Source organism: Muntiacus reevesi, chromosome 3 (assembly GCF_963930625.1).
Source record: "Muntiacus reevesi chromosome 3, mMunRee1.1, whole genome shotgun sequence".
Classification (NCBI taxonomy): Eukaryota; Metazoa; Chordata; class Mammalia; order Artiodactyla; family Cervidae; genus Muntiacus; species Muntiacus reevesi.
This window is the reverse complement of record NC_089251.1, coordinates 4,839,116-4,864,034: the sequence shown is the minus strand read 5'-3', so window position 1 is coordinate 4,864,034 and position 24,919 is coordinate 4,839,116. Positions and strand designations below refer to the sequence as shown.

The 24,919-nt window shown below is 53.7% G+C and overlaps 1 protein-coding gene across 5 annotated transcripts in view; it reads right to left on the bottom strand.

Annotated features, from left to right (window-relative positions):
* RAPGEF1 (Rap guanine nucleotide exchange factor 1) overlaps positions 1-23,889 on the bottom strand; it is a 134,271-nt gene extending 110,382 nt beyond the window's left edge. For 3 of the 5 annotated variants that reach the window (XM_065928199.1, XM_065928201.1, XM_065928204.1), the window contains exon 1: positions 23,602-23,889. In XM_065928199.1, the coding sequence (XP_065784271.1) occupies positions 23,602-23,662 (61 nt within the window). In that variant the 5' untranslated portion in view covers positions 23,663-23,889. The remainder of the gene's footprint in view (positions 1-23,601) is intronic. The other 2 variants (XM_065928207.1, XM_065928208.1) reach the window with 1 other exon arrangement.
* Between the last annotated feature and the right edge of the window lie 1,030 nt (positions 23,890-24,919).

The following is a 24,919-nucleotide window of genomic DNA, read 5'->3' as shown; positions in this document are numbered from 1 at the left end:
TGTCACAGAGACCCCAGGGTCACACCTTCTTTTTAAGGTTCTAGCCCTTAGACCAGTGTGCATCAGAGGACAAGTTCCATTGGTGAAAACAAACTGACTTCATTATGACTGTGTTTCCAAGGGGAAAAGTAAGCAAACATCAAAATGCAAGCTGCACTTCAATTTCCAAAGAAGAGCTCGGAGGACAAACAGGAGTTTGCAACCTCAAGCTCCAGTCGTCCACTCTACGTTGGAATTAACCTTTCTGGAGAAAATGCTGCACCACCTAAATTCTGAACAACAGATTTCCTGGAAAAAAGGGTATGAAATCATACACTTTTTTGTGGGGGAAAAAATTAAAGAAAAAAAAATGTCAAGGTACACAGAAAGATTTCACTGAGATCCCAGAGCCTGAGGGTAGAAAAGCTCTTCAGAAATCTCTGGAGCGCAGGCAGTGGGGAGACTGACTGAGGCCCCATGCCCGGGGCCAGATTCTGCCCTGCCCACCGAGCAGAGCAGAGTCGGTTTCCTCATCGGTTAGCTGCGCAGAATACCACAGTCCCACCTCCTCGGCTGTGATGAGGACCAAATCAGACAGGCATTTAGGAGTCCCCTCGGGAAATCATTACCACCATCAGGTCACACAGTTTGACTGTGAAACCACAGTAGGTCGGAAGGCAGATATCTGGCTTCAGCCAATTTGGCCAAAGGCACGCAATCAAAGGGACTGGAGGGTAGGATTGGGGAGCCAGAGTAAAATTTAAGACAAAAAAAGGCCCATGGAGCCAAAGAGACGGCGTCGAAGTGGCACTCGGTGCGCTAGGGCTTCCAGGCTCAGCGTGCTGCACCACTGCCGGGGCCATGACCAGGAGGGAGCGAGAGAATCCTGCCGGCGTACGCAGGACCAAAGACGCCAAATCCAGATCGCTACAGGAGCCTGAGGTTCCGATTTCCATCTACCAAGACAGAAGTCATTTTCACATGATCGTGGCCCGAGAGTCCAGACTTCTCAAAGCCAACAGCACGTGTCCGTCCCACCCTCGCAGGGACCGGGCGGAAGGAGAGTGGGCGCTTCAGGCCGGCACTGCTACCCGCCAACCTCACACTGCGCACAGAGCGCTCCTTCCAGTCAAACCGCAACCACGCACCAGGAGAGTGCAGACCCGAGCCCCAGCTGCCCGGAGGGGCCGCGACACCCGGCGCGGCTCAGACACCCACAGCACGCCCAGCGCCCCACCCCCGGGGCCATCAGGGACCGCCCCACCCTTCTGACGCATTCTGAAGGGCCCTCAGTTTCCTTCCCCAAACCGTAATAATGTCCTTAGGCCAGTGTTCAGTGCCAGATATGTCCGCCCTCATTTCTTCCCAAGACATTTAGCTCAATATATCTATAGAAGCGCAAGAGATCACAGAAGTTCTGCTTCCGAACCCGCACCCTAATGCCTCTTTTCACCTACAGAAAGTTTTAACGCATCAGATGCTCTGCACACAGCGCTGCCCAGCGCCAGCGAGTACCCGGACACGGGAGGTGCCTGATGACCCAAGAGCAGACGGGCAGACAGGAGGGCTAAACAAATGCAGACTTCTCCCCCGCCCCAACGAATACATCCTACACTGGGTTAGCCAGAGCTTCTAATCCACAAACAAACTCTCCTTCCGGCAAGAGCCAGGGCGCGGGCCCACCCGAGTACTGTTCCACCCGCCTTCGCCAGGCCTCGGCTCAGGCCAAGTCCTCGACGGGGAGTGTCACTCGCGTCTCTTTCATCCCCGTTAGTCTGGAGAGCCCCCGACGTTAGGACCTGACTGGGTCTGGGTCAGTTCCCCACGAGCTGGTGTGCGCCCAGGACAGCAGGTCCCCGCTGGAAACTGGGCTTGAGGCCGACTCTGCCACGTCTGAGCTAGGGGCTGGCGCGTTCAAACCGTGGGGAAAAGACCCCCAGCTCCAGACAGCTGGGTTACTGCCGAACCTTCCAAAGCACCTGCAGATGTCCCTGAGAGCAGCTCTGAAGGGAGGACCCTGTGGGTCAGCTGCGTCTCAGGTGACCATGGCCTCCCAAAAGGATTCCCTGTGAACTGCAAGGGGGCTGGGGACAGGGAAAGAGGAATCCGACAGCCTTTTTTCTTAGAAAGCATCTCCAGGACTTGTCCCAGGAAGGGCAGGCGACCACCTAACCCACACCTCAGGGGGCCGGGGGCTCTCAGGTGGGAGCAGTCAGAAGTGAGGCGCCACCCGAATGGCGAGCGCGAGGCCAGCATCCTGCCTCCCTGTCCTGCACAGACGCCCCGAGGACGCCTCGGAGGGGAGGCTGCTGTCAGAGGCCCTGGGGCGTGCGCCCCCAGGTGACTCCCTGAAGCGTGACTACTGCAAGCCCCAGGTCGCGACAAAACCCTCTCCTCCAGAGAGCTGGTGGGGGGGGGGGGGGCGGCAGAGCGGGGTCAAGGTGCCACCCTCAGTGACACGGCCAGATCCAGACCCTAGAATCTCCACTTTTGGCCGGCAACCTGCCACCTCTCCGTCCTGACCATAGCGGGGAGGCAGGGAAGGAGCAGGAAACGCTGGCTTTGGAGGAGAGCTGGCCCAATCTGGATCTCTAGCTGGGCACCTCCCAGCTGGGTGACTGAGACAGGAGCCTGACCTCCCTGGACCTGATTTTTTTCATATGGAAAATATGTACTAGCAGATTGCCTACTTCATAGGGCAGTCTAAAGCTTCAACATAATATTTTAAAGGTGCCTGGCACACTACATAGTTATAGTTACTATATATATATATAGTAACTAAATAGTTACTGGGTTTAATATTCTTTTATTATGTATGAATATCCAACTTTAGAGACAATACATTAAAGGAAAATTATTTGCCATCATGAGGGATATTTTCCTTCTGTATCAGTAAGATTCGCTGGAACATTCTGGTAAACAACCTACTCCCTTAGCGCAAATAAAGTTTCACTTACAAACATTTGTATCATCAGAAAAATGCAGGCAACATAAGCTGGGGAGGTAGCATTGCCTCTGTTGACGTCTGAAGTGTTTTACAGAGTCGTCTCCTCGATGCAGGGATTCCCTGGTGACTCAGTGGTAAAGAACCCGTCTGCCAAGCAGGAAGCATGGCTTCGATCGCTGGGTTGAGAAGATCCCCTGGAGAAGGGAATGGCAACCAGCTCCAGTATTCTTGTCTGGGAAACCACATGGACAGAGAAGCCTGGCTACAGCCCACGGGGTGGCAAAAAGAGCTGGACGTGACTTAGGGACCAAACAACAATAACATCATCCTCGAGGCAAGGTGCAACTGGATTCAGAAGAAACCTGCGTCAGGGAGTCCTGCACGGCACGCCCACTGCTCAACAGAGAGAGGTCTGCCACGGCCGTCATGCGCAACCCCCACGGCACGGGCAGGGGGCGGAAGCCGGGCTCGCCAGCGGGGGCCCAGAAGCTGACGTGTAGCTTTGGGCATGGAATTTGTCTGCTGGGAGGAAGGGCTGATGTTGGTCACTTCCCCTCCAGAGGAAAACACAACAATACAAGGAAGCACCGAGCGCTGTGGGAATGTTCCAAAGTGGGAGCTGCGGCTCCGTCCAGAGCGCGGACAGAGGGGAGGCCAGCCTGGAGGTCAGGCCAGCGGAGCGCCGAGGCAGAGTCTGGGAGCCAGTCTTCTGGGTGCCCTCGCCCCTGCTTTGAAGTGATGTCTCTGCCCAGCGCCACGGAAACCACTGATGGCGAAGGCGCGTCTCCAGCAGTGCGTCATCGGAATCGCAGACCGGGTCTCTCTTACGACACACACACGCACACTCACAGGTCGGTCTCAGACTGTTACGGCCTGAGTGGCCTGAGACTCACCCCACAAACGGGGAGGCTCAGACAAGGCAAGTAAAGAATCACCTAATTACCACTGTAAGCAGCACTGAGACGCTCAGGGCAGGGGAAGCAAGCCTAGCAGGGCCACCTAACCTAATCTGGGCAGCCAGGGAAGGGTGAGACTGGGAGGAGGAGCTGCCCAAGCACACGGGGAAGCACCTCCTGGGCTGGAAGAGAATGTGCAAAGGCCCTGTGCAGCTGGAGGTATGCGAATGGGGGAAGCGGGTGGGGGTCAGCTGGGGCAGAGCCTTCGAGGTCCAGGGTTTCATCTCACAGGCTTCAGGGGGTGTCCAAAGTGTTGACCAACGCACATGCATTCATTTTCCTGGCATTCATTAAAGTCTCAAAGACTTCCAAAAGGCTGAAATCTACAGAGCTACTCCAATGCTCAGGTCCTCATTTTGAGGGAAAGACATCTTCCCAAGGGTTCACAGACAACCCTCATCACTGGACCTCAGGCTGGTGTTTTTCCACAGTTAGCCAGCTGCCTTACTCCGGGAGGGGCATGTCAACAACAACAAAGGGCTAATCCTCACTGAACACGATACTGCTCCCACACAAGGCGGCTTTGTCTCTGTCCAGGCAGGCCCAGAAGTGACACTCAACAGAATGAACTGTGAAGTCCTCCGGTCCATCTTTCTTGGGGTCTGACCTAACCTGCAAAGTACTGGGGGCAGAACCTCCAATTCCGAGGCACCCCCACAATAAAGCTCCTGGGTTTTTGCAGACCCTCACAGATGGTGCTGGCTCACGAAGGAAGGGCAATAGGGGCAGAGTCTCACTCTGCAGCATCTAGCCCTTTAAAGAAGCTGCTGCTTGTTCGCTGTTCTTTCTAAGTCATGACGAACCAGGAACGAGCCTGGAGGACATGGAAGGGAGGAAGCCCACACCCTCAACTTTATCAAATCCACCTGGAACTGAGAGAAATAAACTATTTTTTTAAGTGAACAAAAACAGTAATTTTCTCCTTGTGACTTATTTCACAATTACATGGACTACTCAAGGGAAAATCTAAGTATGTGTGGAGAACACCTTCTGAGCTTTGATGCTTCCTGGAAGACCCAAAAGAGGAAGTCACCTCCCGGAGTGACAGGCACTTGAGGCCTTTGGGAGTCCACCCCCCAACTTCCTCTCCCACATCCCCTCTCAGGAGCCTTTTCTTTAGCCGCAGACTCAGTGCCCAGTGAGAACCTGCTCCTGTGAGCCTGCCTGCGCTGAGTCCCACCTCCTTCCTCCGCAGTAAAGCAGGGGAGACCGAACGATCAACATCTGGCAGACTGTCAACGGGTATCCATCAAGGGGACCCACAATCTCTGCTTCGGCTGGAATGTGACAGGGTCAGAAGAGGCAACGCCCTCCCTGGGGAAAGGCTCCCATCACCTTCCTCCCACCCTCGAAGCCCCCAGGATCTGTGGGCTCCTGCCCTGCACAGCGGCCCACTGGGAGATGTCACCTATCGTGAGCAGGCAGCCTCAGCACGGGCAGGGCTGGCGGAAGCCATGGCAGCAACCTCCAGGGAAGGCCCTCCTGGGTTTAGAGAGGCACAGCCTGCCCCACTGAGGCAGAAGCCACGCCCAGCGTGCGCCTCTGCGAACTCTGAGCATCCCCTGTGCCTCCTGAGTGCGGGGGACAAAGCAGCCGACAGGAGCTCGGCTCCCAACAAGCGGGAAGAGCACACGAAGCAGCAGCCAAGGAACCTCACGTTAGACAACAGAACAGAGACAGGCCCCGGGGCCCTGGGAGCGGAGGCCCGCGGGGTGGGAGGGGTGCCGTCACAGTCACCCCGGCAGCTCCCTGCGCGAAGCCCACCACCCCCACCCCGGGGCCACGTGCCCCAGGAGCGAGGGGCGGCGGCAGCACCTGAAGCCAGATTCCGAGCCACGCTCTTGGCTCCCTGGGGGGCGGGAGGCGTCACTCCCATGCCTGGGGCAGGGGCGCGCCAGGCAGAGGGAGGAGCAAGCGCAGGGCCCGAGGCAGGCCTGCACGTGGGATTCTCCAAAAACACCCAGGGGAGAAGCTCAGGCCTCCGAGCCGCGGGGGAGAACGCCAGGGACAGGGGTGCGGGCGGGCTGGGGAGGACTCTGGCTTTCAGTCACGGTGCAGAGGGGAGCCACGGACGGCCTGGACCTGGCCCGGTTCAATCTAATTCACGCTCTGGCTGCTGAACGAAGACTGGACAGTCATGGGGGGGTGGGGGCAGAAGCCAGTCAGGAGGGCACCAGGGCAGCGCCGGCTGGAGCACAAGTCAGCAGAGGTGGTGAGAGCCGGGAGGCCGGGCACGCCTGAGGGAAGCCCAGGGGACCCGCCGGTGGTCAGGTGTGGGCGACGAGAGTCCAAGAGGACGCTGGATTTTATGGTCCTGGTCAGTTAGGCCAAAAATGTCATTATTCAGTGACTTCCCTGTGGTCCGTCGGCTGAGACTCCGCAGTCCCAACACAGGGGGCCTGGGTTCAACCCCTGGTCAGGGAACTAGATCCCGAGTGCCAGAACTAAAGCTCCTGCCTGCTGCGATGAAGACTCAAGATCCCATGTGTGACGACTAAGACCCGGCAAAGCCAAATAAACATTTAAACAAACAAAATACCTCTTTTAAAAAATGACATTATGCACTGTCATGGATACCCTGGGAGGAGTCAGTGAGGCGGGAAGTTAAGGTGGTGAAGCACCACCTAAACTAAGCCCTGGTTTAGTTTAGACACATCGAGTCTGATGCTGACAAGACATCTAAGTGGAGATGCAAGTGGGCAGTCTGCAGGTCAGGGGGCAGTCGGGGGCTGCACAGGCACATTTGGGGATGACCAGTATTTAGATGGCACTTAAAGACATAGGACTAGCACAGACGTAGAGAGCAAACTGATGGTTACCAAGAAGGGGAGAGGAGATAGGATGAATTGGGATATAAGGACCGACATACACAATACTATGTGTGAATAGGTTAACTAATGAGAAACTGCTGTATATATATAGCTCAGGGAACTCTACTCCACCATCTGTGGTGACCTAAAAGAGAATGAAATCTAAAAAAAGGAGTGGGGATATGTATATATATGACTGATTCAGGCTTCCCTTGTGGCTCAGCTGGGAAAGAATCTGCCTGCAATGTGGGGAGACTTGGGTTCGATCCTGGGTTGGGAAGATCCCCTGGAGAAGGAAAAGGCTACCCACTTCAGTATTCTGGCCTGGAGAATTTCATGGACTATATAGTCCATGGAGTCGAAAAGAGTCAGACAGGACTGAGCGACTTTCACTTTCATGACTGATTCATTCTGCTGTCAGCAATAAACTAACAACATTGTAGATTATATGCCAATAAAAATTTTAAAAAGAAAAAAAAAAGACATGGGACTAAATTGCTGAGGAAGAGACTGGAGGACTCAGCCCTAGGATATTCCAAAACTGAGAGTCTGGAAGAGCAGAGAATCCAGAAAAGGAGGGCTGAAACGGATGTGTCTATGTGTAACCACAACACTTACACATTAAGACAAGTCAGAAGCTTGTTTAAAAAAAAAATTACCATGATGTTTTTAAAGTACTAAAGTTGACTACTGTGTGACTTTAAACAAAATTTCAGTTTTAGAGTCTGGTTCTCAAGTCCTAGATGCTTAGTTTTAAACTGTCTTGCTAATCATGGTGACAAATAAATCAAACTAATCAATTAGCTAATATCTCAGGGCACAATATATGCTGAGTGTGAGGTTCATCAGAGTTTTCCTCATAGCTGCCAACCTTCTGGGCATCTTCTTGTCAGAGCTAATTAGAGCACTGCTTTTCACCTCACGAGCTGCTGACAAAAACACACGCTGGAAGAGGAAGAGCTGTGAACATCGTCCTTCTCCTGCTGTTCTCCTGCGCTCATCTTCTTCACTCTGAGGTGCCTGTGCTGCTCATCCATTTAAAAAGGATTCGTTTCAGTACCGGCAATGGTTTACCCTAGTTCCTCCACCTGCCAACCGGGTAAGTCACGTAAACCTCAGTTTTCTCATCTGTAAAATGAAGTCACTCTCAGCTGCCCACAGTGCTGCTAATGGGATTAAACACACACAGCACAGCTCCTGGCATCGGCGCTTATACACTGTTCCCTCCTCACCCTCCAGGAGCCGCTTTTCAGGTCAGGTCCCGAGGAGCCTTTCCATTCCTCTCTGTGCTTAACTTTAAGCAGTCATCCCCAAGTGCCCACATCCCAACACCTGCCCACCAGCAGCACCTGGGTGGTTCTGTCGCTCAGTCACGTCTGACTCTGTGCAACCCGTGGGCTGGAGCATGCCAGGCTTCCCTGTCCTTCACCATCTCTTGGAGTTGGCTCAAACTCAGGTTCATTGAATCGGTGATGCCATCCAACCATCTCATCCTCTGTCATCCCCTTCTCCTCCTGCCTTCAATCTTGCCCAGCATCAGGGTCTTTTCCAATGAGTCAGCTCTTTGCATCAGGTGGCCAAAGGATTGGAGCTTCAGCGTCAGCCCTTCCAATGAATATTCAGGGTTGATTTCCTTTAGGATTCACTGGTTTGATCTCCTTCCTGTCCAAGAGACTTCCAAGAGTTTTCTCCAACACCATAGTTCTAAAGCATCAATTCTTCAGGGCTCAGTTTTCTTTATGGTCCAACTCTCACATCCATACACGACTACTGGAAAAACCATAGCCTTGACTAGACTGACCTTTGCCGACAAAGCAATGTCTCTGCCTTCTAATACACTCATCTAGGATCACCTGGGTCCTTGTGAGAAATGCGAACTCGCAGCTCAACTCCAGAACTGCTGAAGCAGAAGCCAGGGGCTAGAATGAGCACAGCAACCTCCAGGTGCTATAGTCTGAGATGCACCAGAGAAGGTGGGTCACATTCCGGGGCACCTAGCAGGTCCTCAGAACAGGAACCCCTGACCTGTCCTCAACACCTGCTAACATAACAGGCTGTAAACTACCAATCTGTCGTAAACACAAACTTCCTAACTTTCTGGTTGTTTTTTTTAAACATCAACTATAGCACTTGAATAAAAATTCTTACAAAAATTCAACCTCCATCCTCCTTTCTATGGCAACAGGGAAAAGAAAATCTCTAACTTAACCCAAGATTACTGTCCCCATATAATTGTTTTTTCCAATTCTCTCCATAAGACTTGACACAAACACTAAGATCCCTCCCATCCATCCCAAAGAATATGAATTTAAGGTCTGGTGAATCTAACTTTTCTCATAAGGTAAATACATTCTGGTTGTTGTATGTACATGTTTATTGTTGCTGTTGTTTTAAAACCAAATTGTCCCAGGTTTTGATGCGTCCATGAGTTGAGCGATCAGAACGTAAGAAGTGGCAGATGCTCATAGGGAGAATGGGACCAAAGCCGAACTCAGCTGACCCCCCAGGGACTCTACTGCCCTGATCCCGCCCCAGAACAGGCTGTGTTTCTGAAACAGCTGTCTCACTGCAAAACCAAGACCCTCTCCAGCACAAACGTGTGGCACTCAGGAGCTGTAAATGACTCCTCCCCCAGCGTCTTCCAGATCAGAACACTTCTGAGAGTGACAGGGAGGGTGCTATTAATAACCCTGCCAGTACGACAGGTGGAGCCGGGACGTGAGATCGTCGCCCCATCTGTCACGTCGGCCTGAGCCCAGCGATCTTCAGGCTCCTTTTCCTGAGATGTCCAGACGTCTAACTGCGAGGCGAGGCAAGAGCGATGTTTATAAGCAGAACTCTAGAGTCTGATTCTTCAATCAAAGGCTAGACCTCGTGTGGAGGGGAGCCCTGGACAGGCTCAGTGCGGACCGGGAGAGCAGGTGCCTGGCTCATGTATCACTGTGCCCCAGCATCTCTCGTCAGCAACCAAGGGCAAGAGGTGCTCAAAAAAGCAGCTCAGAGACTGAATCAAGGCTTCCTGCCGTATTTCCCTGACTCTAAAAGGTATACTTCTTCATAGTTTCACATCTGGAATCAGAGTGTGTTGTCTTATAATCAGCCCTGCTAATGTAGTTTTATTTCCTGAGAAGTATTACTGTATTACTAGCATGTCTTACATGCATTGCTGCCATAGGATCGAAAGACTCAGTGACTGCCCATCACCCCAGACTCACAGGCGCGTTCACAATGCTCGTGGGACAGAGACCTGTGACCATCTAAAGGCGACAACTTCCAAAGGGACGCACTGTTTCATCTAACACTACCAGCGCTTCCCTGGCTTTAAAATTTTAAGAGAAAGACTGGACCTTGCTTCTGTAGGCCATCCTCTCTCGGCCCCTCCCCCAAGTCAGTGATGCCTTCTTATGAGTGCGGCCAAGAGCCTGGAATCCCATCAAGCAGAGCTAGTGCAAATCCCATCTGTGCCGTCAACTCAGTGGGTGCAACGAGGACAGTCTCCAGGCAGAAGCTTGGATGGAGGTCCCTGCCGGGCTTGTGAGGATCTTACTAAGAGCGTTCAGCGTGTGCCAGACTACTGCACCCACCGAGCTCTGGGCTCACCTCGACCTCTGCGCCTCCGGGACGTCTCTCCCACTCACAGCACTGCCCTCCTCAGACCAATGAAGGATGAAGGACGGGAACCAAAGGCTGCCACAGGGCAGCAGTGGGTAATCCCCTCGAGGAGGGCCCCTAAGGAGTCCAGCGCTGCTGAGGAGCATCGTGTGAGGGGGCGGGGGGGGGGGGGTTGTCTAGGACGCCCCCTAAGGAGCCCAGAGCAGCTGGGGAGTGTCCTCTAAGGGGAAGGGGTCCACCCTGGCCAAGCAGCTTCCAGCTCCACAGAAACCCACGTTTCATGATCACACAGGCTCGCCCAGTTATAAAAGCGGCTGCTCTCAGGAAGCCCAGAGAATCATGTCCCACAGGTACCTGTAGTTCACCTAGAGGTCCTCCCAGCCCAGATGTAATTCATTAAACCAGAGGTCATTTTTAACATGAGCACTGCTCCCTAGTATTATATCTGGCATACTGTACCATTTAAAAAACGTTTTAATATAACTTACTATATTTAAGATTGAATAATTATAATACAAATAAATACTAAAAAATAATTGGTATCCACAGGACTTTTTTAAACGTATTGTCATAAACTTACTGCCTTCACTGTCTTTAAGTGTACAGGTCAGTGGTCAGAAGTGCATGCACACTGCTGGGCTACCATCACCACCACCCGCTCACAGGACTCTCTGTCCTGTGAGACTGGACTTAAACACTAATGAAATGTTAAACAGTAATTCCCCATTCTCCCTTCTCCTGGCCCCTGGCAACCGCTATTCCACTTACTTTCTACCTCAACAATTTGATTACTCTAGGTGGGCCACACAAGCGGGACTGTGCAGCAGCCGTCCTTCCGCGTCTGGCATCCCCTAGCACAACGTCCGCCAGGTCCACCCGTGCTGACGGGATGCCCGTCCTTTCTGAGGCTGGAGAAGGTCTCACCGTGCACACACGCATCACACTTTGCCCATCCTCTGATGACGGGCACCTTTTGGCTATCGTGTGAATAATGCTGCTATGAAACTGGGTGTACAGATACCTTTTTGAGTCCCTTCCTTCATTTATTTTGGGTCTATTACTCAGAAGCAGAATTCTTGAATCATACAGTTACTCTATTTTTAACTTTTTGAGAAACTGCCACTGTTTTCCATAATGGGCGCACCATTTTACATTCTCACCAAGAGTGCATGAGGGTTCCGATTTCTACACACCCTGGCCAACCCCTGTTCTTTTCTCATGTTTTAAAGCAGACATCCTGATGGGCGTGAGGTGGTGTCTCACTGTGGTTGTGGCATATACGTCACTAATGGTTAGCAATGCTGAGTAATTTTTCATGTGTTTATTGGCCATCTGCATATCTTCTTCTTTGGAGATGTCTACTCAAGTTTTTTAATTGGGTTGTTTGATATTTTCTGTTTGCCAAATGTCAGGAAACAGAGCTAGTTAACCAAAGTAAATTCTATGCAGATAAATAATGATGATGTCCATGCAATGGAATACTACTCAGCTATAAAAAGGAATAAACTAAATAAAAACAGTAACTTCATGTACCTCACAGGCAGTATGCTAATTAAAAGAAGCCAATTTCCAAAATTACATGCTGTATGACATTCTGAAAAAGACAAAACTATAAGGACAGAAAACAGACCAATGGCTGCCAGCAGCCAGAAGTGGCGGAAGGGTTTGATAACAAAAGGACAGCAAAAAGTCTTTGTTTTTTCCCCTCCTGAGGCGATGGAACTGTTCTCAATCCTGATTGTGGTGTGTGTGTGTATTCAGTCACTCAGTTGTGTCCTTCTCTTTCTGACCCGAGGAACTGCAGCCCACCAGGCTCCTCTGTCCATGGGATTTCCCAGGTCAGAATACTGGAGTGGGTAGCCACTTCCTCCCCCAGGGGATCTTCCAGACCAGGGATCAGACCTGTTTCCTGCGCCTCCTGCACTGCAGGTGGATTCTTTACTGCTGACTCACTGAGGTTACACAAATTTAGAGATGAGTTAAAACCCAAAGAGCCACAAACTCAAAAAAGGGTCAGTTTTACTACAGGTAAAATTTTAAGAAATTCGCATGCAGAAGGGGAAAGGGGTCTCCTTTTATCCACAGAGTCACTGTGCTAACCAGTTTACAAGCATCATCTCATGGAATCCTTACAAAACTTCAGGGATGTATAAATACTGTCACTCGAGCCCAGGTCTGACTAAACTAGGAGAAACTAAGTCCGATTATTCAGACAACCGAGATTCCATTTGATCTTTCCAAGATCTGGGGTGTTTGCAAATTATTATTTATCATTTAGTAGCAGCAGCAGTAGCAGGAATTCAGGGTTGACATGACCACGTACACACATCATCTTTCTCTCCGGGGACTGGGTCCACAGGGCACCTAGCAGATCCTTAGCGGCACTTAAGGATCTTAAAAAGCTCAAGAACCACTGCTCCATATCGAGGTCCAGGGAGGGTCTGAGGCCCGTCCCAGAGGACACGGCAGATGTGTGACCATGTCAGGCCTGACACTTAGGCTGGCTCTCTCTCCATGGTCCCCAAATGCCACAGCTCCAAGCGGCGCTGGTGACAGTGACTCACGTTCCCGTGATAATCTGAGTCTACAGGACTTCCCTGGCAGGAGGAGCCCTGCACAACCAGGCTGGGACCAGGCCACACAGGCCTGAAATGGAGCAGCCCGGTTCCTAGGCCAAGTCCCAGCGTGGTCAGATAAAAAACTGCATCCTACAAGCCTGCACATTCAGGGTAATTAATAGACAGCTCCCCTGAAACAGACAAGAAAAAAAAAGCAAGGCTAGCTCATACAGGAAAGCATGCTTCTGATCTGTGCCTTGGGTTTCTGATGAGCTCAGAGAAATAGTATTTGTAAGGTACCCTCTGACAAGCTGAGGCAGACGCACAAATTAGTTTGGTGACGGTAATTAAATGAGAGGTTTTTCAGCTCCTGGACCGAATGGTTGGAGGAAGTGAAAAGGGCTGACTGGGCTTTAGTCCCTCTGCAAACAGCCCTGTGCCAGCTGAACTGACAACCTGCAGGCAGACGACACATATTCACCCTCACTTATCAGAAAGGACTGGGAGAGAACGGTTAAGGAAGCAAGCCTCAGAACAATACACCCGAATTTCCAAATCTGTTTTAAACTGTGAAAATTAATCAAGGAGGAGAAACAATGGCTATGAAACCAACCCACTTGCCGATTCAAGGCAATTTGTAAGTTACCTGCACAGAAGGCCCGTGAAGAGCTTGTGGGGTTTCGGCTATCACAAAACAAAGGCAACACCTTGTGATCATTTCGCGTTCAGTGTTGAACAAAGATGGCCGAGTTAACCCTGAGAGTCTCCCCGACAATGAGAAACTGAGGTGGTGTCTCTGGGATGGAGCAAAAACGTACCTGCCGGTGACCAGCCCTGCTCCGGCTCTGAGATGAGCCGCTGCCCACAAGCACAGGCCCAGCAGAAGCAGGACTTCCCTCCCCTGCTGCAGTGACAGGGCACCTGTGTAGCTGAAGTGAAATGCCGTCTCCTCTTCCCATACATTATCTCTTTGGAGGTCTATTACTTAGTTGTAAAAACTTATCTCCTGGAATTCAACTTTGACAGCGACAGACACAGACACAGCCTACAAGGAAATACCTGAAGAGCCAGAGAACTTCCCTCCTTCTGGGAGTGCTGAGGTCTGAACTTCACTTACCGCATGACTGTACTAAAGGAAATGGTCGTCTTAGAGCAGAAGGGGACATGGGGTAGGGACAAAACTAATGTTTATTGTGTCAAGACTCTGCTACATGCTTCAAGGGCATCATCTCATTTAATCTCCTCTCAACACCATAAGATAGGCCCTGTTAGAATTTTCTTTCCCTTTTACAGATAAAGCACTGAGGCTTAGACAGGCAAAGCCACCTGCCCACAATCCCACTGTTCCGTGTAGAGCTGGGATGCGGAACTGCAGCAGGAGGACTCAGCCGAAGGCCACGCCCCCCACCCCCCCCACTGACCCGTGCTGGGAGTCCGTCCTCTCATCTCCTGGGCTGGAGGGGAGACTGAGGCTGAGAGGGCACTGATCCAGGCCACGGTGCAGACCCAGGGGCCACGAAGCAGGTCTCCTGAGCTCTAGCCCCAGGCTCACGCTGCCTCTAATATTCATGAATGTTAAGAGAAGTGTGGAAGCCTAGATCAAAGGTCTCCTGCACGGAGCGCAGACCGGATCACCAGCTTCCAGAGGCCTCAGATTTCCCCTAAACTTCTCAGTACCTGGTGCCACGGCAGGCAGCTGGACGCTGGGTGAACAGTCACCGGCGCTGCATGGATGGAGACATGCTGAATGGACGGAGGGGTGAGTGAGTGGGTGGCTGAGTCTGCAGGTGGGTGGGCAGAGCTACACTGACTAAGGCCCACTTCTCACTGTTTACATCCAAAGTAGATTCCCCTGCAGTATTTTCAGCAAACCAAGCCACCTCCATACCCCAGAGACCAGAAGCTGCTTCATAAATCTGTAGGCAGATGTGACACCACCTTGACAGTCCTAGAGAGGAGCTGGAAAGCCCCAGGGGGAATCCCACAGCAGGTTCCAACCAAAGACAACGACAGCGCCCTCGAGCCAGCTGCCCTGCGGCCCTGCGGCGGAGGAGCAGAGAGCCCGGCTCCAGGCTCTCGGGGGCCAGGGGAGCACATGCCCTGCAGGGAAGGGAAGGATGGCGAACCCACGCTGCCCAGTGAGCCCCACCTCTCCCTCAGCTCATGACCCGCCTCCCTCTCCTCAACTGTCACATGGCACAATACTCGCCACTTCTCTCTCTGTAACAACAGACCAAATTAAATCATACAAGGATCAGAAGGTAAAACTCTAAAGCACACAGGAAGTAGTCAATAATCCTGAGTGGTCACTCTTCTCATCTGGGAGAAAGGCTGTGTTACTCTAACACCATTTAATAAAAAAACAGGCAAACAAAACCTAAAACAACAGCCAAAAAATCCACGAATGCCTATCAAAGGGCTCTGAAAGCTATAAAGGGGGATGTTTTATCGTGATGAGGAATGGTTACAGTGCCCTGCAACACCAGCGTCATTAAAAGCCAACAACCCTAACTCACATCCCCCTTGATACTGCAGATGAGACTCACAAAGAATCAGTGCCAAAAAGGGCGTGGAGATGGGTCTGTCCTTCCCATCAGGTGACAACAGAGGCACAAGAGGCTCAGAAAGATTAAGCGGCCTGCCAAAGGTCGCTCAGCAAGAAGGAGGGATTCCTGCTCACCTCCCCCTGCCAGAGCTGGAGCAGGAGAGCCAGGGGAGCAGTCATCTCAAGCACCCCAAAACTGTCAGGTGGCCCTTTAGGTGCAGCAGCCTCCTCACTGGTGGAAAAGTCCCTGGAAATGTGGACGCTCATTTCGCCCCAAGTTACAACAGCCAAGAGAACAATGCCGTCACAGCCAATGGAAATATGGGAAAAATAAGATGCAGTCAAATGAACTTTAGTCCTATCTTGACCCCAACGCAGTACGCCCACAGGCAAATCTGAGCTATTCAAGGACCTCAGGATCCCAGGCACAAAGAGAAGCTCCGCGTGGAGTTTCGTCCTCAGCAGTGCGTCGCTCCTGCTGTGAGGACTAGTGGAGACCACGTGTGTGCAGCACACACAACGGAGCCTGGTCCCGGCACGTGGGAAGAGCTCAAGGACTGCCAGCTACTGCCACTGCTTGTATTTATCACTGAGAGGAGGGGGTGAGAGCAGCCAATTCCAAGACCATGCACAATCCCCCATCTATTTATTCACACTCACTCGAAGAGAGAGGGCACACATGATTATCCACAACCAGAAAATAAATACAACCTCTGTCTCCAAGTCAGAGGTTTTGTTTGTTTTTCTGTTTGCTTGTTTGGGGCCAATAAAGTGGCTACTCGGAGCCATCTCATCCTCTTGTTCTCTCATTCCACGTCCACACTTCCCTTCTCTCAAAGGCTGCAAGCACCGCACTTCTGCTCGGGGGACCACGGGCTGGCTCCCAGTGGTAAGAGTGACTGTCTCACTGGGAGCCACCCCTGTCGAGTCCACACCAACGCCTGCAGCCTGCCCACTGCAGGCCTGCAGCCTGCCAGCCCAGGAAGCGCCACACACCATCCTGGGCCTCACAGCTGCATTTCTTCTACACTTGAAAAGGAGGGCAGGGGTCCTGATCACCAAAGTTAACCTGCAGTAAAATGACTGTCTGAAACCATCCAGTCAATGAAAAGTAAGCAAGGAGAAAGGGCATCTTTAAGAGACCAACGGGAACCGGGGATCTGAGCTGCTATGACACAGGAACTGCATTTTAGGAAGACAGGGTCCAGACTGTAGCACAGGACAGTCAGAGAACCATCATTTATCTTTCAAACCGCAGCCTGGAAGAAACCAGTGGGGAGAAAGAGGAATTGAGACCATCTGAGGCCACTGCATCTTCGCTCACAAAAGAAGTGGCAGGAGAGACTCTGCTTAAACCCCTGACCCAGAAGAAAGAGGAGCTGGCAGAAGACCATCTGGAAGAGACGGCAGAAGCCCAGCAGCCCAGCTCTCTAGCCCCTCAAAGACGGCATGTACTGTACAACCACTCCATACAGAGTCAGCAGAGCACGCAGCGAGTCCGAAATCCTGCTCAGAGGCCAAAGGAAAGAGAGATAACAAGAGCAGACAGGGCCTCCCATCATGGCTCGTCACGGAGGCAGGCTGGGCAGAGCAGGCACATGCTGGCTGCAGGCTGCAAATGAAAGGCAAAGCTGTGATTGCCTGATGAAGGAGCAGAGCCTGAGAGCGTCTGGATCCTGCCGCCCCAGAACCACGCACGGCCACGGTCGCTGCACGAGCCTCAGTCTCCACCACGCCCTCGCGCTCTCCCGAAAGGGTCTCCGGGCACCTGAGCGCAGCCTCCTCACCCATCTCTGGAAGGATACACTGAAACACTGATCCACGCATGTGCTTAACCCAGAACCCCAACTAACTGCACACCTGTAACAGAGCACTGGTCCAACTAACGCACCGAGGACCATCCTAGCTGGCGATTCAAAGCCCAGAAAGAGCTCATTCAAAGAGGATTTTGAGACTTGGAATCAGAAACCTGAGCTCATCCTTTGACAACATTAAACTAAATTCACAATGAAGAGTCTTTGAGCACCTACTGTCTTCTAGACACAGTGATGCCAACACCACGGTGGACCCGGCAGACACTCTGCCTCAAGAGGCTAACAGTCTACTTAGGACTGTATCTGCTGACTTTTAACTTGAGGAAAGGAAACTGGGGCTTTGGTTTCTGAATGAGCTAAACAGTGTCCTCCTATCCAGAAGGTTCCTCTGGGGCCCTCCCAGGGAATGCACTGTCTCTGCTAGAGGAAGAGGAGGCACGAAGAGCCTAAAGGCAGTCGGCTCTGGCAGAGGCGGCTGAGCACGTCCAGGAAGCGGGTTTTCACACCGAGCTGGCAGAGGGCCCATGGAGGGGCCCCGCGGTGCCCAACAGTCAGCAAGCAGCGTTCCTAGGAACCGAAGAGTTCCTTCTGCTGCTGCTCGGAGAACCCTGCTCAACGTCACATGGCAGCCTGGACGGGAGGGGAGTGGGGGGCAGAAAGGACACATGTATGAAGTATGTACGGCTGAGTCCCTGTGCCGTCCACCTGAGGCCATCACAACACTGTTAATCGACTGGACTTCAATATCAAATAAAAAGTAAAATAAATAAATAAAATTTTTTTTAAAAGTTAAAAAAAAAAAACCTCACAAGTAAACTTAAAAAAGAATACAGGTCTGCTTTAAAACAAAACAAGGATGCACTAATTTTAGATTCCCTCTTCTCCCCTTTCATGGCACAGATGGAGAAAACGAGACCCAAAAAGAGAGAAAGACTCTCCCGAGGTCACAACTGTCCAAACGGTCAAACGGCCTAAGACAGATGACCACAAACTCAGATGACAGATCCCTCGGTAATTCACAAACTGGTTTTTTGTTTGTTTGGTTTTAAATCCTACAGCAGCCTCCGGGCAAGGTGGGAGCCGAACCAGGGGAACACCTGTCGGGGGCAGGGCGCTGGGGGCCGCGGGGGGTGCGGAGCGGGGGCCCTGCCAGGCCGTTCTTCTGTGCAGTGCGTCATCTTGTTATGGCAACAGGAACGCAGTCAACTGGCCGGAGGTAAGACCCAGCCCTGTGCTCAAGGCGTGCTCCAATCCGGGCCGGCCTGGGACACGGTTTTTCTGCAAGCTCATACATGACTCATCTTTACAGGCCTCCTATCAGGGCTGCTGGCTGCAAGGAGTCCCATTCAAACCGCCTCTGCCAACAGCTGCTCAGGAGACCAGGCAACAGGGGGTTGCTGCAGTTGATTTTGTAAAACATGGTTAGCCTGCGTCTGTGTTATTTCTTACGTCCTTACGATACAGCTGATAAAATTATTAGTATCTAGGCAGCCTGAAGACTGTGTTGTATGCCGTGTGCTTGGTCGTGACCGCCTCCTTGCTTCCCCATGGACTGCGGCCTGCCAGGCTCCTCTGTCCATGGGGATTCTTCAGGCAAGAATACCAAGTGGGTTGCCATGCCCTCTTCCAAGGGATCTTCCCAACCCAGGGATCGAGCCTAGGTCTCCCGCATTGCAGGTGGATTCTTTACTGACTCAGTCACCAGGGAAGCCCAAGTACTGCACTGGGCCTACCCTAATGTAACAGGATTAAAAAAAGAAAAAAACAGAAAAGAAACTTAGAAACATGAACAATCAGATTAAGCTACTGTGTCTCCAGCAATTAGGAAGCTCTAAGCAAGGCTCCCTAAAGGGGCTGGTGGAGCTGGGGCACAGATGCGCTGTGACCCTGGGCAAATCATCAGCCTTCCCGGGCCTCAGTCGCCCTCAGACGGGGAAGCGAGGCTCATTGGCTCTGCTCTGGCCCCCAGGACTCGTGGGGATCACTGAAATGAGGTCATCTGTCGATGCACTCTGGACAGAGACTACAGAAAACTGTACGCAGGTTCAAGACTGTTTTGATGTTATCCCTGGCCCGGGAACCGGGAAGGCCAGGCCCAGCGGGGTCCAGGCCACTGCGAGGGGCACATGGCGTCTCCCATGAGGAGGGCCTCCCATGGGAGGGAGGCAGTCAATGACCCAGGTGCCCTGAAAGTGTTGCTATTTATCGACTGGATACATTTTGAGCACAAGAATCAATACTCCCGGGGGTAAAGGAGGTATTAAGATTTGAGGACTTTTAAAACTGATCTAGGAGGACACTCTCCTGGTCAAAAGTTGCAGCCTCCTGTGAAAGCCTGGGCTTGTACTTTTCATCTGTTCTGAGAAAATACACAGTCACAACAAGTTACTATGACTGCAAACAAGGTAAAGTTTTTTTTTTAAGGAAAGCATCTTCGCACATCTGAAAAACTCAACACCTGAGTCTGAGACACTGTACTTATTCTGCCCTGAGGCAGGGTGCTGGCCGAGTCCACCACCGCTTCAGTCAGCGTCCCACAGAGCAGCCTGAAGCCACAGGAGCCGACAGAGCGGCCAGAGGGCTTGGTGATGGATGAAGGCCCTGGACAGAGCCCCGGGGTCTGCTAGGAGTACAAGGCAGGGAGAGAACCACCCGCCTTTAAAAAAAACAAACCGAGAAACCCCTGCAAAATTTACACCTACTCCAGATGGATCCTATGGCCCTGGAGACAGAAATCCTTCTTGCATCCCGAACACTAGAACAACGTCAGGCCTCTAGGAGGTTCTGGATAAACTACCCAACCTGGAACTGAGGAATAAGCCCAGAGATTCTGAGGAGTACAGTTGGTGAAACTGAAGTCCCCTTCTTCCTGCCCCCTCGGCTGGGCCCACTTAACTGCCCACCCATCACGGTTCCACCAAAAGTCTGATGCGATCCCTGGTAACACCCCAGCACCCCCAACTCTGCCAGAGCTAAGGCCTGTGTGACCGCAACGTGTCCCCTAAGATCACCCCCATTCCCCATAGCCCAGCATAGCACCAGACCCCAGGCGCTGACCCCTCGATCAGCGCCAAGCAAAGGGATGGAGGAACGAATCCATGAAGGAATGGAGCAAAGACTTCAAAGTCCAGATAAAAAGTAAACAAACATGAGTGGTGGTTTCTGCAAGGAAAGGGACGCACACTGGAATGCTGCCAGTCTGAGTGGGAAGCGGGCATGGGTGCTGGGGTGGCAGCGAGGGGGGTGGCCCCGCCAGAGTGGCTCGCAGCAGCAGGGCTCAGGGTTACCAGGGCTGTTTGCTTTTCAAAAGAACCAGAAACCCGAGATTGGTGAATGATCTCCTGATTTTTAAATACGGACCATCAATTCGTTTTTCTCCAAGAACACACGTGGCTCACACACATCTATGGCCTGACTCCAGCCCACGGCCACCAGCCTGTCACTTCCGCTCATCAGGCAAGAGGGGTGTCTGGCCTCCAGGAAGGTTAAGGCTTCAGCTTCCCCCACGCGGTGTGCCTGCTGGGAGGAAGCACTCGCGAGCTGACCCCCGGAACTGCAGACGCGCCGGAATCAGGCTCACTGCTCCCCAAAGCGGCCCAGCACTGCACACCCCATGGCGCAAGTCCTCACAACAGGCCCCTCTCAGCTCCCCTGCAAGGCCTCTTCTCGGAGCCTGCCCTGCCCACAGCTCACCCCGGGAGCTCCCTAAGCCGCCTGGCTCCGCTTGCTCCCTGCCTTCCCATTACATCTGAAAGACACTGAGGAGCCTTCCCCTACCCCGACTCCAGCAGCCTTCTTGGCCTTCCAGGTTCAACCCTTCTCCACCAAGCCTAAGTGGACAGCCCCAACCAGCCAGCAAGCTGACCCTGCGCCCCCCTCTGGAACCCAGACTGTGCTGACCCCCACTGGGCCTGGAGCAGATGACTGCAGACAGCCTGATCTGGTCCTGACAGAAGGGTCTACCCTCAAGGAAGGGGGTACCTGTGACCCCGACGCCAGGCAGGCACTGTGAGGAAGTAAAAATGTTGAAAGGCAGCATGACAGAATCAAAGATCTCCCTGGCAGCTGAAGGGGCTGCGGGTCCCAAGAGGGATCGGGTGGGGAGGGCTGCAGGGTTCCTGGGCTGCATCAAGCTTCTCTAACACTCGGAAAACCCTGGCTGCCTTAAGTCCCAAGAAGTCAGAGCACTGGTCCTATTTTCTGAGTCGAGATTACGAACACATGGAAGCAACTCTCCTGCTCAAGTCAACAGAAAATAGCAAAATGTGACAACAATGGTCGTTGGCTGGGTGTCAGGCTCTATAATCTTCCAGAGCCTGCTAAGAGGAGGCACCGCTTCACCTGAGGGCCTTTCCTTTAAACGAAACACCCTGCTGGTGACCTCACGGTAGGTCCATTTAGGAAAAAACGCCAACAGAAACCCGAACGGAAATCTTGTTGAAATGCAAAGTTGACGGCCACCTACGATGACCAGCAGAAACCACCCGGAAGGCTTACCCTTCATTCCGGAGTGTCCCAGTCTGCCTTGACAGCTGTGCCTGCATCCCAGCAGAGGACCTGAGGTTAGAAGGATGGACCTCCCGCCAGCTCCACGTGAGGGGCCAACCTCAGCATTTCCTGCTCAGCCACCTCCCACCACAGGCACCTTCCTGAGGAGCTTTCCATACCCCCGTCAGTCTCGCCCCCCATCTCCATGGGGGGCACCCTCACCCGCTTTTCAGAGCCTTCCCCTCACCTGTGCCCAGAGGCCCACCACCTGGTGGCCTGGGGTAATGCCGGGGTCGGCTTGCCCACCCTCAGATGAGCTTCTCTGAAGGCAGGCACCGCTTGCTTCTGCATGTACTACAGCTCCTGGCAGAGGGGAAGGCCGAGGGGTAATCTGTGCGGAGAAGACCTGGCCTCAGACCTCCTTTCTCCCGGGAGCAGTGCATGCGAGAGGGCTGAGCCTGGAAAGCAGCCTGTGGGGCTGGGGGGGGCGGGGGAGGGGGTGAGGAGGTGCTTTGCATTGTGTTCTTTTGACTTTTCCATGACTTTCAAAATTTTCAATTACCCTTACAATGAGAAAAAACCCTGTTGATGCTGTTCTTGACCAAAAAACAGCCAAGTTTCCCCCAACACTGTCCAGAGACATGCCACATCCTGAGAAACGCTGCACAGACTAACTGGAGGTGCTTCTGAAACAGCATGCGTGCTGGCAGGGAACTCGTGGTCTCGTGGTCAGTGGCCTGGGCCCTGGGCTGGAGAACAATGAGAAGGACACCCAAGAAACAGCACCTGAGGCCAAGGGCCCTGCCCCAAGGAGGGCACCGGGACTTCGGCTCCGGGGGCGGGGCAGGCCTGCAAGAAAGCACTGAGCCGTCGAGCCGGGACCTGAGAGCATTTGCTCTCAGAGACAATCGGTAAGGATTTAATAAGCCCGATGTTTAAGGCGTTCGGCACAGAGCCGGATACACAGAAAACCCTCAAGAAAGGCGATGAAAATGTCCTTCCTGTGCTCAAGCCACAGCCTGCAAGTTACACGGCCTTCTGGGTCCACTTCCGAGGCGCTTCTCAGAAAAGTGTCCCGGTTCAACCTGGGAAACCAGCAACGTCCAAAATCAGTGTAACCTGCCCCATTTCCAGCCCCCGAAGAGCCCACCTTTCGGAGCTCAGCTGCCAAGGGGATGACAGGGTATCCGGTTGTGACAACCAGGGGTGTCCCCGCCGGCAGCCCTGGACCCAGGGATGTGTCCTGGAAGGTGTCGCCGGCTTGATTAAGCCCTGCGCCCCAGGTGCACCGCCCCCGAGTTGCGTCTTTGGAGACTCCTATTTCCCAGCCCGGGGAAAACCCAGGTAACCGGAAGGCGAGGCTCTGAGATCTCTAGGAAGACACAAAGAGATGAGGCTGGCAACGAGATTTCTAACCGAACCCCAGACCCAACCGGCTTCCCGTACGCCCCCGCTTCCAAGGGCTCAGCCTGAAACCGAAGGAAAGCTCGCCCGCGCCCTGAAAACGCCGAGAGGCACATCCTGCCCCGCTGCCTTTGAAGCCTCCGAAGTGGAGACGTCTGGTTCAATTTAAACTCGAGGCTCCTCAGAAATGACACATACATTGTGGCTCGCCTCCGTTCACCGCCTGAAGGACGGCCGCCCGCCGCCGCGCCACTGGGACACGCGGTCCCTGCCCGGGTCCCCGGCCCCTTGTCTCAAAGTTCACGCCGCAGGCCGAGCGGCGCGCACCGGCCCGGCCCGACCCCCGGGCCCCGGGCCCCGGCCCCCGCCCCGGCCCCGCCGGCCTGTGGCCCCGGGAGCGCCGCGCGGCCCGGCCCCGCCGCCCGAGACGCGCCCCGCAGGCCTGGAGGCGCCTTTGCCCCCGGAGCCCGGACGCCCGCCCGCCTCACCTGCTTTCTCGATCTTGCCGGACATTTCCGGGCTGCGCCGGAGGCCGAGGCCGCCGCTCATCGGGCCCGGGCCGGGCCGCTGCGGGCGCCACAGGCCGGCGCGGCCGCCGCTCGCCTCGGCCCTGGCTCGCCTCGCCTCAGGCCCGCGCCGGCATGGCGGGCTCCGCGGGCCGCGGCCTGTGCGCTCGGCCAGCGGCGCCCCAGCCCGCCCGGGGGTACCCGCCGCCGCTCCGCCTCCTCCGCTCCCGCCGCCGCCGCCGCTTCTCCGGGCCCGCGAGCCGGCCGCAGCGCCGCGCCGCCGCCCGCCCGCCGGCCTCGGCCGCGGCCAGAGCGCCACCTGCCGGGCGCGGCCTCCGCGCCGCCAAGGAAGCAGCGCCCCCTGCCGACCCGGAGCCGGCCGGAACTTCCCGATCGGGACGCAGCGCCCCCTGCCGACCCGGAGTCTCCACGCCAGGGCGCAGGCCCACCCCCGGCCACCAACCCACACCTGGGCCTCCGCGTTCGCTGCCCGCACGCACGGACCCTCGACGCCAGGGCGAGGGTTTGCATGGACCACCCGGAACTCAGCATCCTCTGCTGTAGAACCTGACTCTCCAGCTCAAGGCCTGAGTCTGATCCCAACCAGGACTCAGCTTGCCCTGCTGACTTGCCCCCCATCACTTGGAATACAGGGCTCCCACCCAAACTCTCGTTTCCATGCCAGGGCCTGTGACTGACCCTACCCGGATCCAGAGCCCACTGCTGGCCCATAGCCCATAGGGGCACAGTGCCCCCCTGCCTGCTCTATTCACTTGACCCCCAAATGTGGACCAGGGTCCCTTCCAGCCTGGACCTCTGCTGAACATTTTCTAAGCACAGTGGTGAGTTCAGTAGAAGTCATTGACTTAAGAATCAAAGATCTTATTAGGCCTACAAAGATGTGCACAATCACTTATTCCCTCCAAAGAGTTTATAACTTGGAGAAGCAAAGTTAAATCAGATAATGCAAGTATAAAATAACAGATTTTAGTAACACAAAGGGTGTTCACATGTGGAAAAATCTCCAGCACCTCGCTCACTGTCCTTAGCCCAAGATGGAGTACAAGGAAGGATGAACTCAGCTTTCCCCCATTTCCCTCAGGTACACAGAATAATCTGGAGATGGGGACAGAGTCTGGAAGGGGAGCACAGAGAAGAAATGGTATTAATAATGGACTTTGCAAAGAGTCTTGTTCACCGCTCCCTGCACCCTCTGGCGGGCTTGCTGATTCTGTAACTGAGAGCCGGCCTTAGGTAGCAGCCAAATTTCCAGAGTCGTCAATGCCAGTTCTCTAGGGGT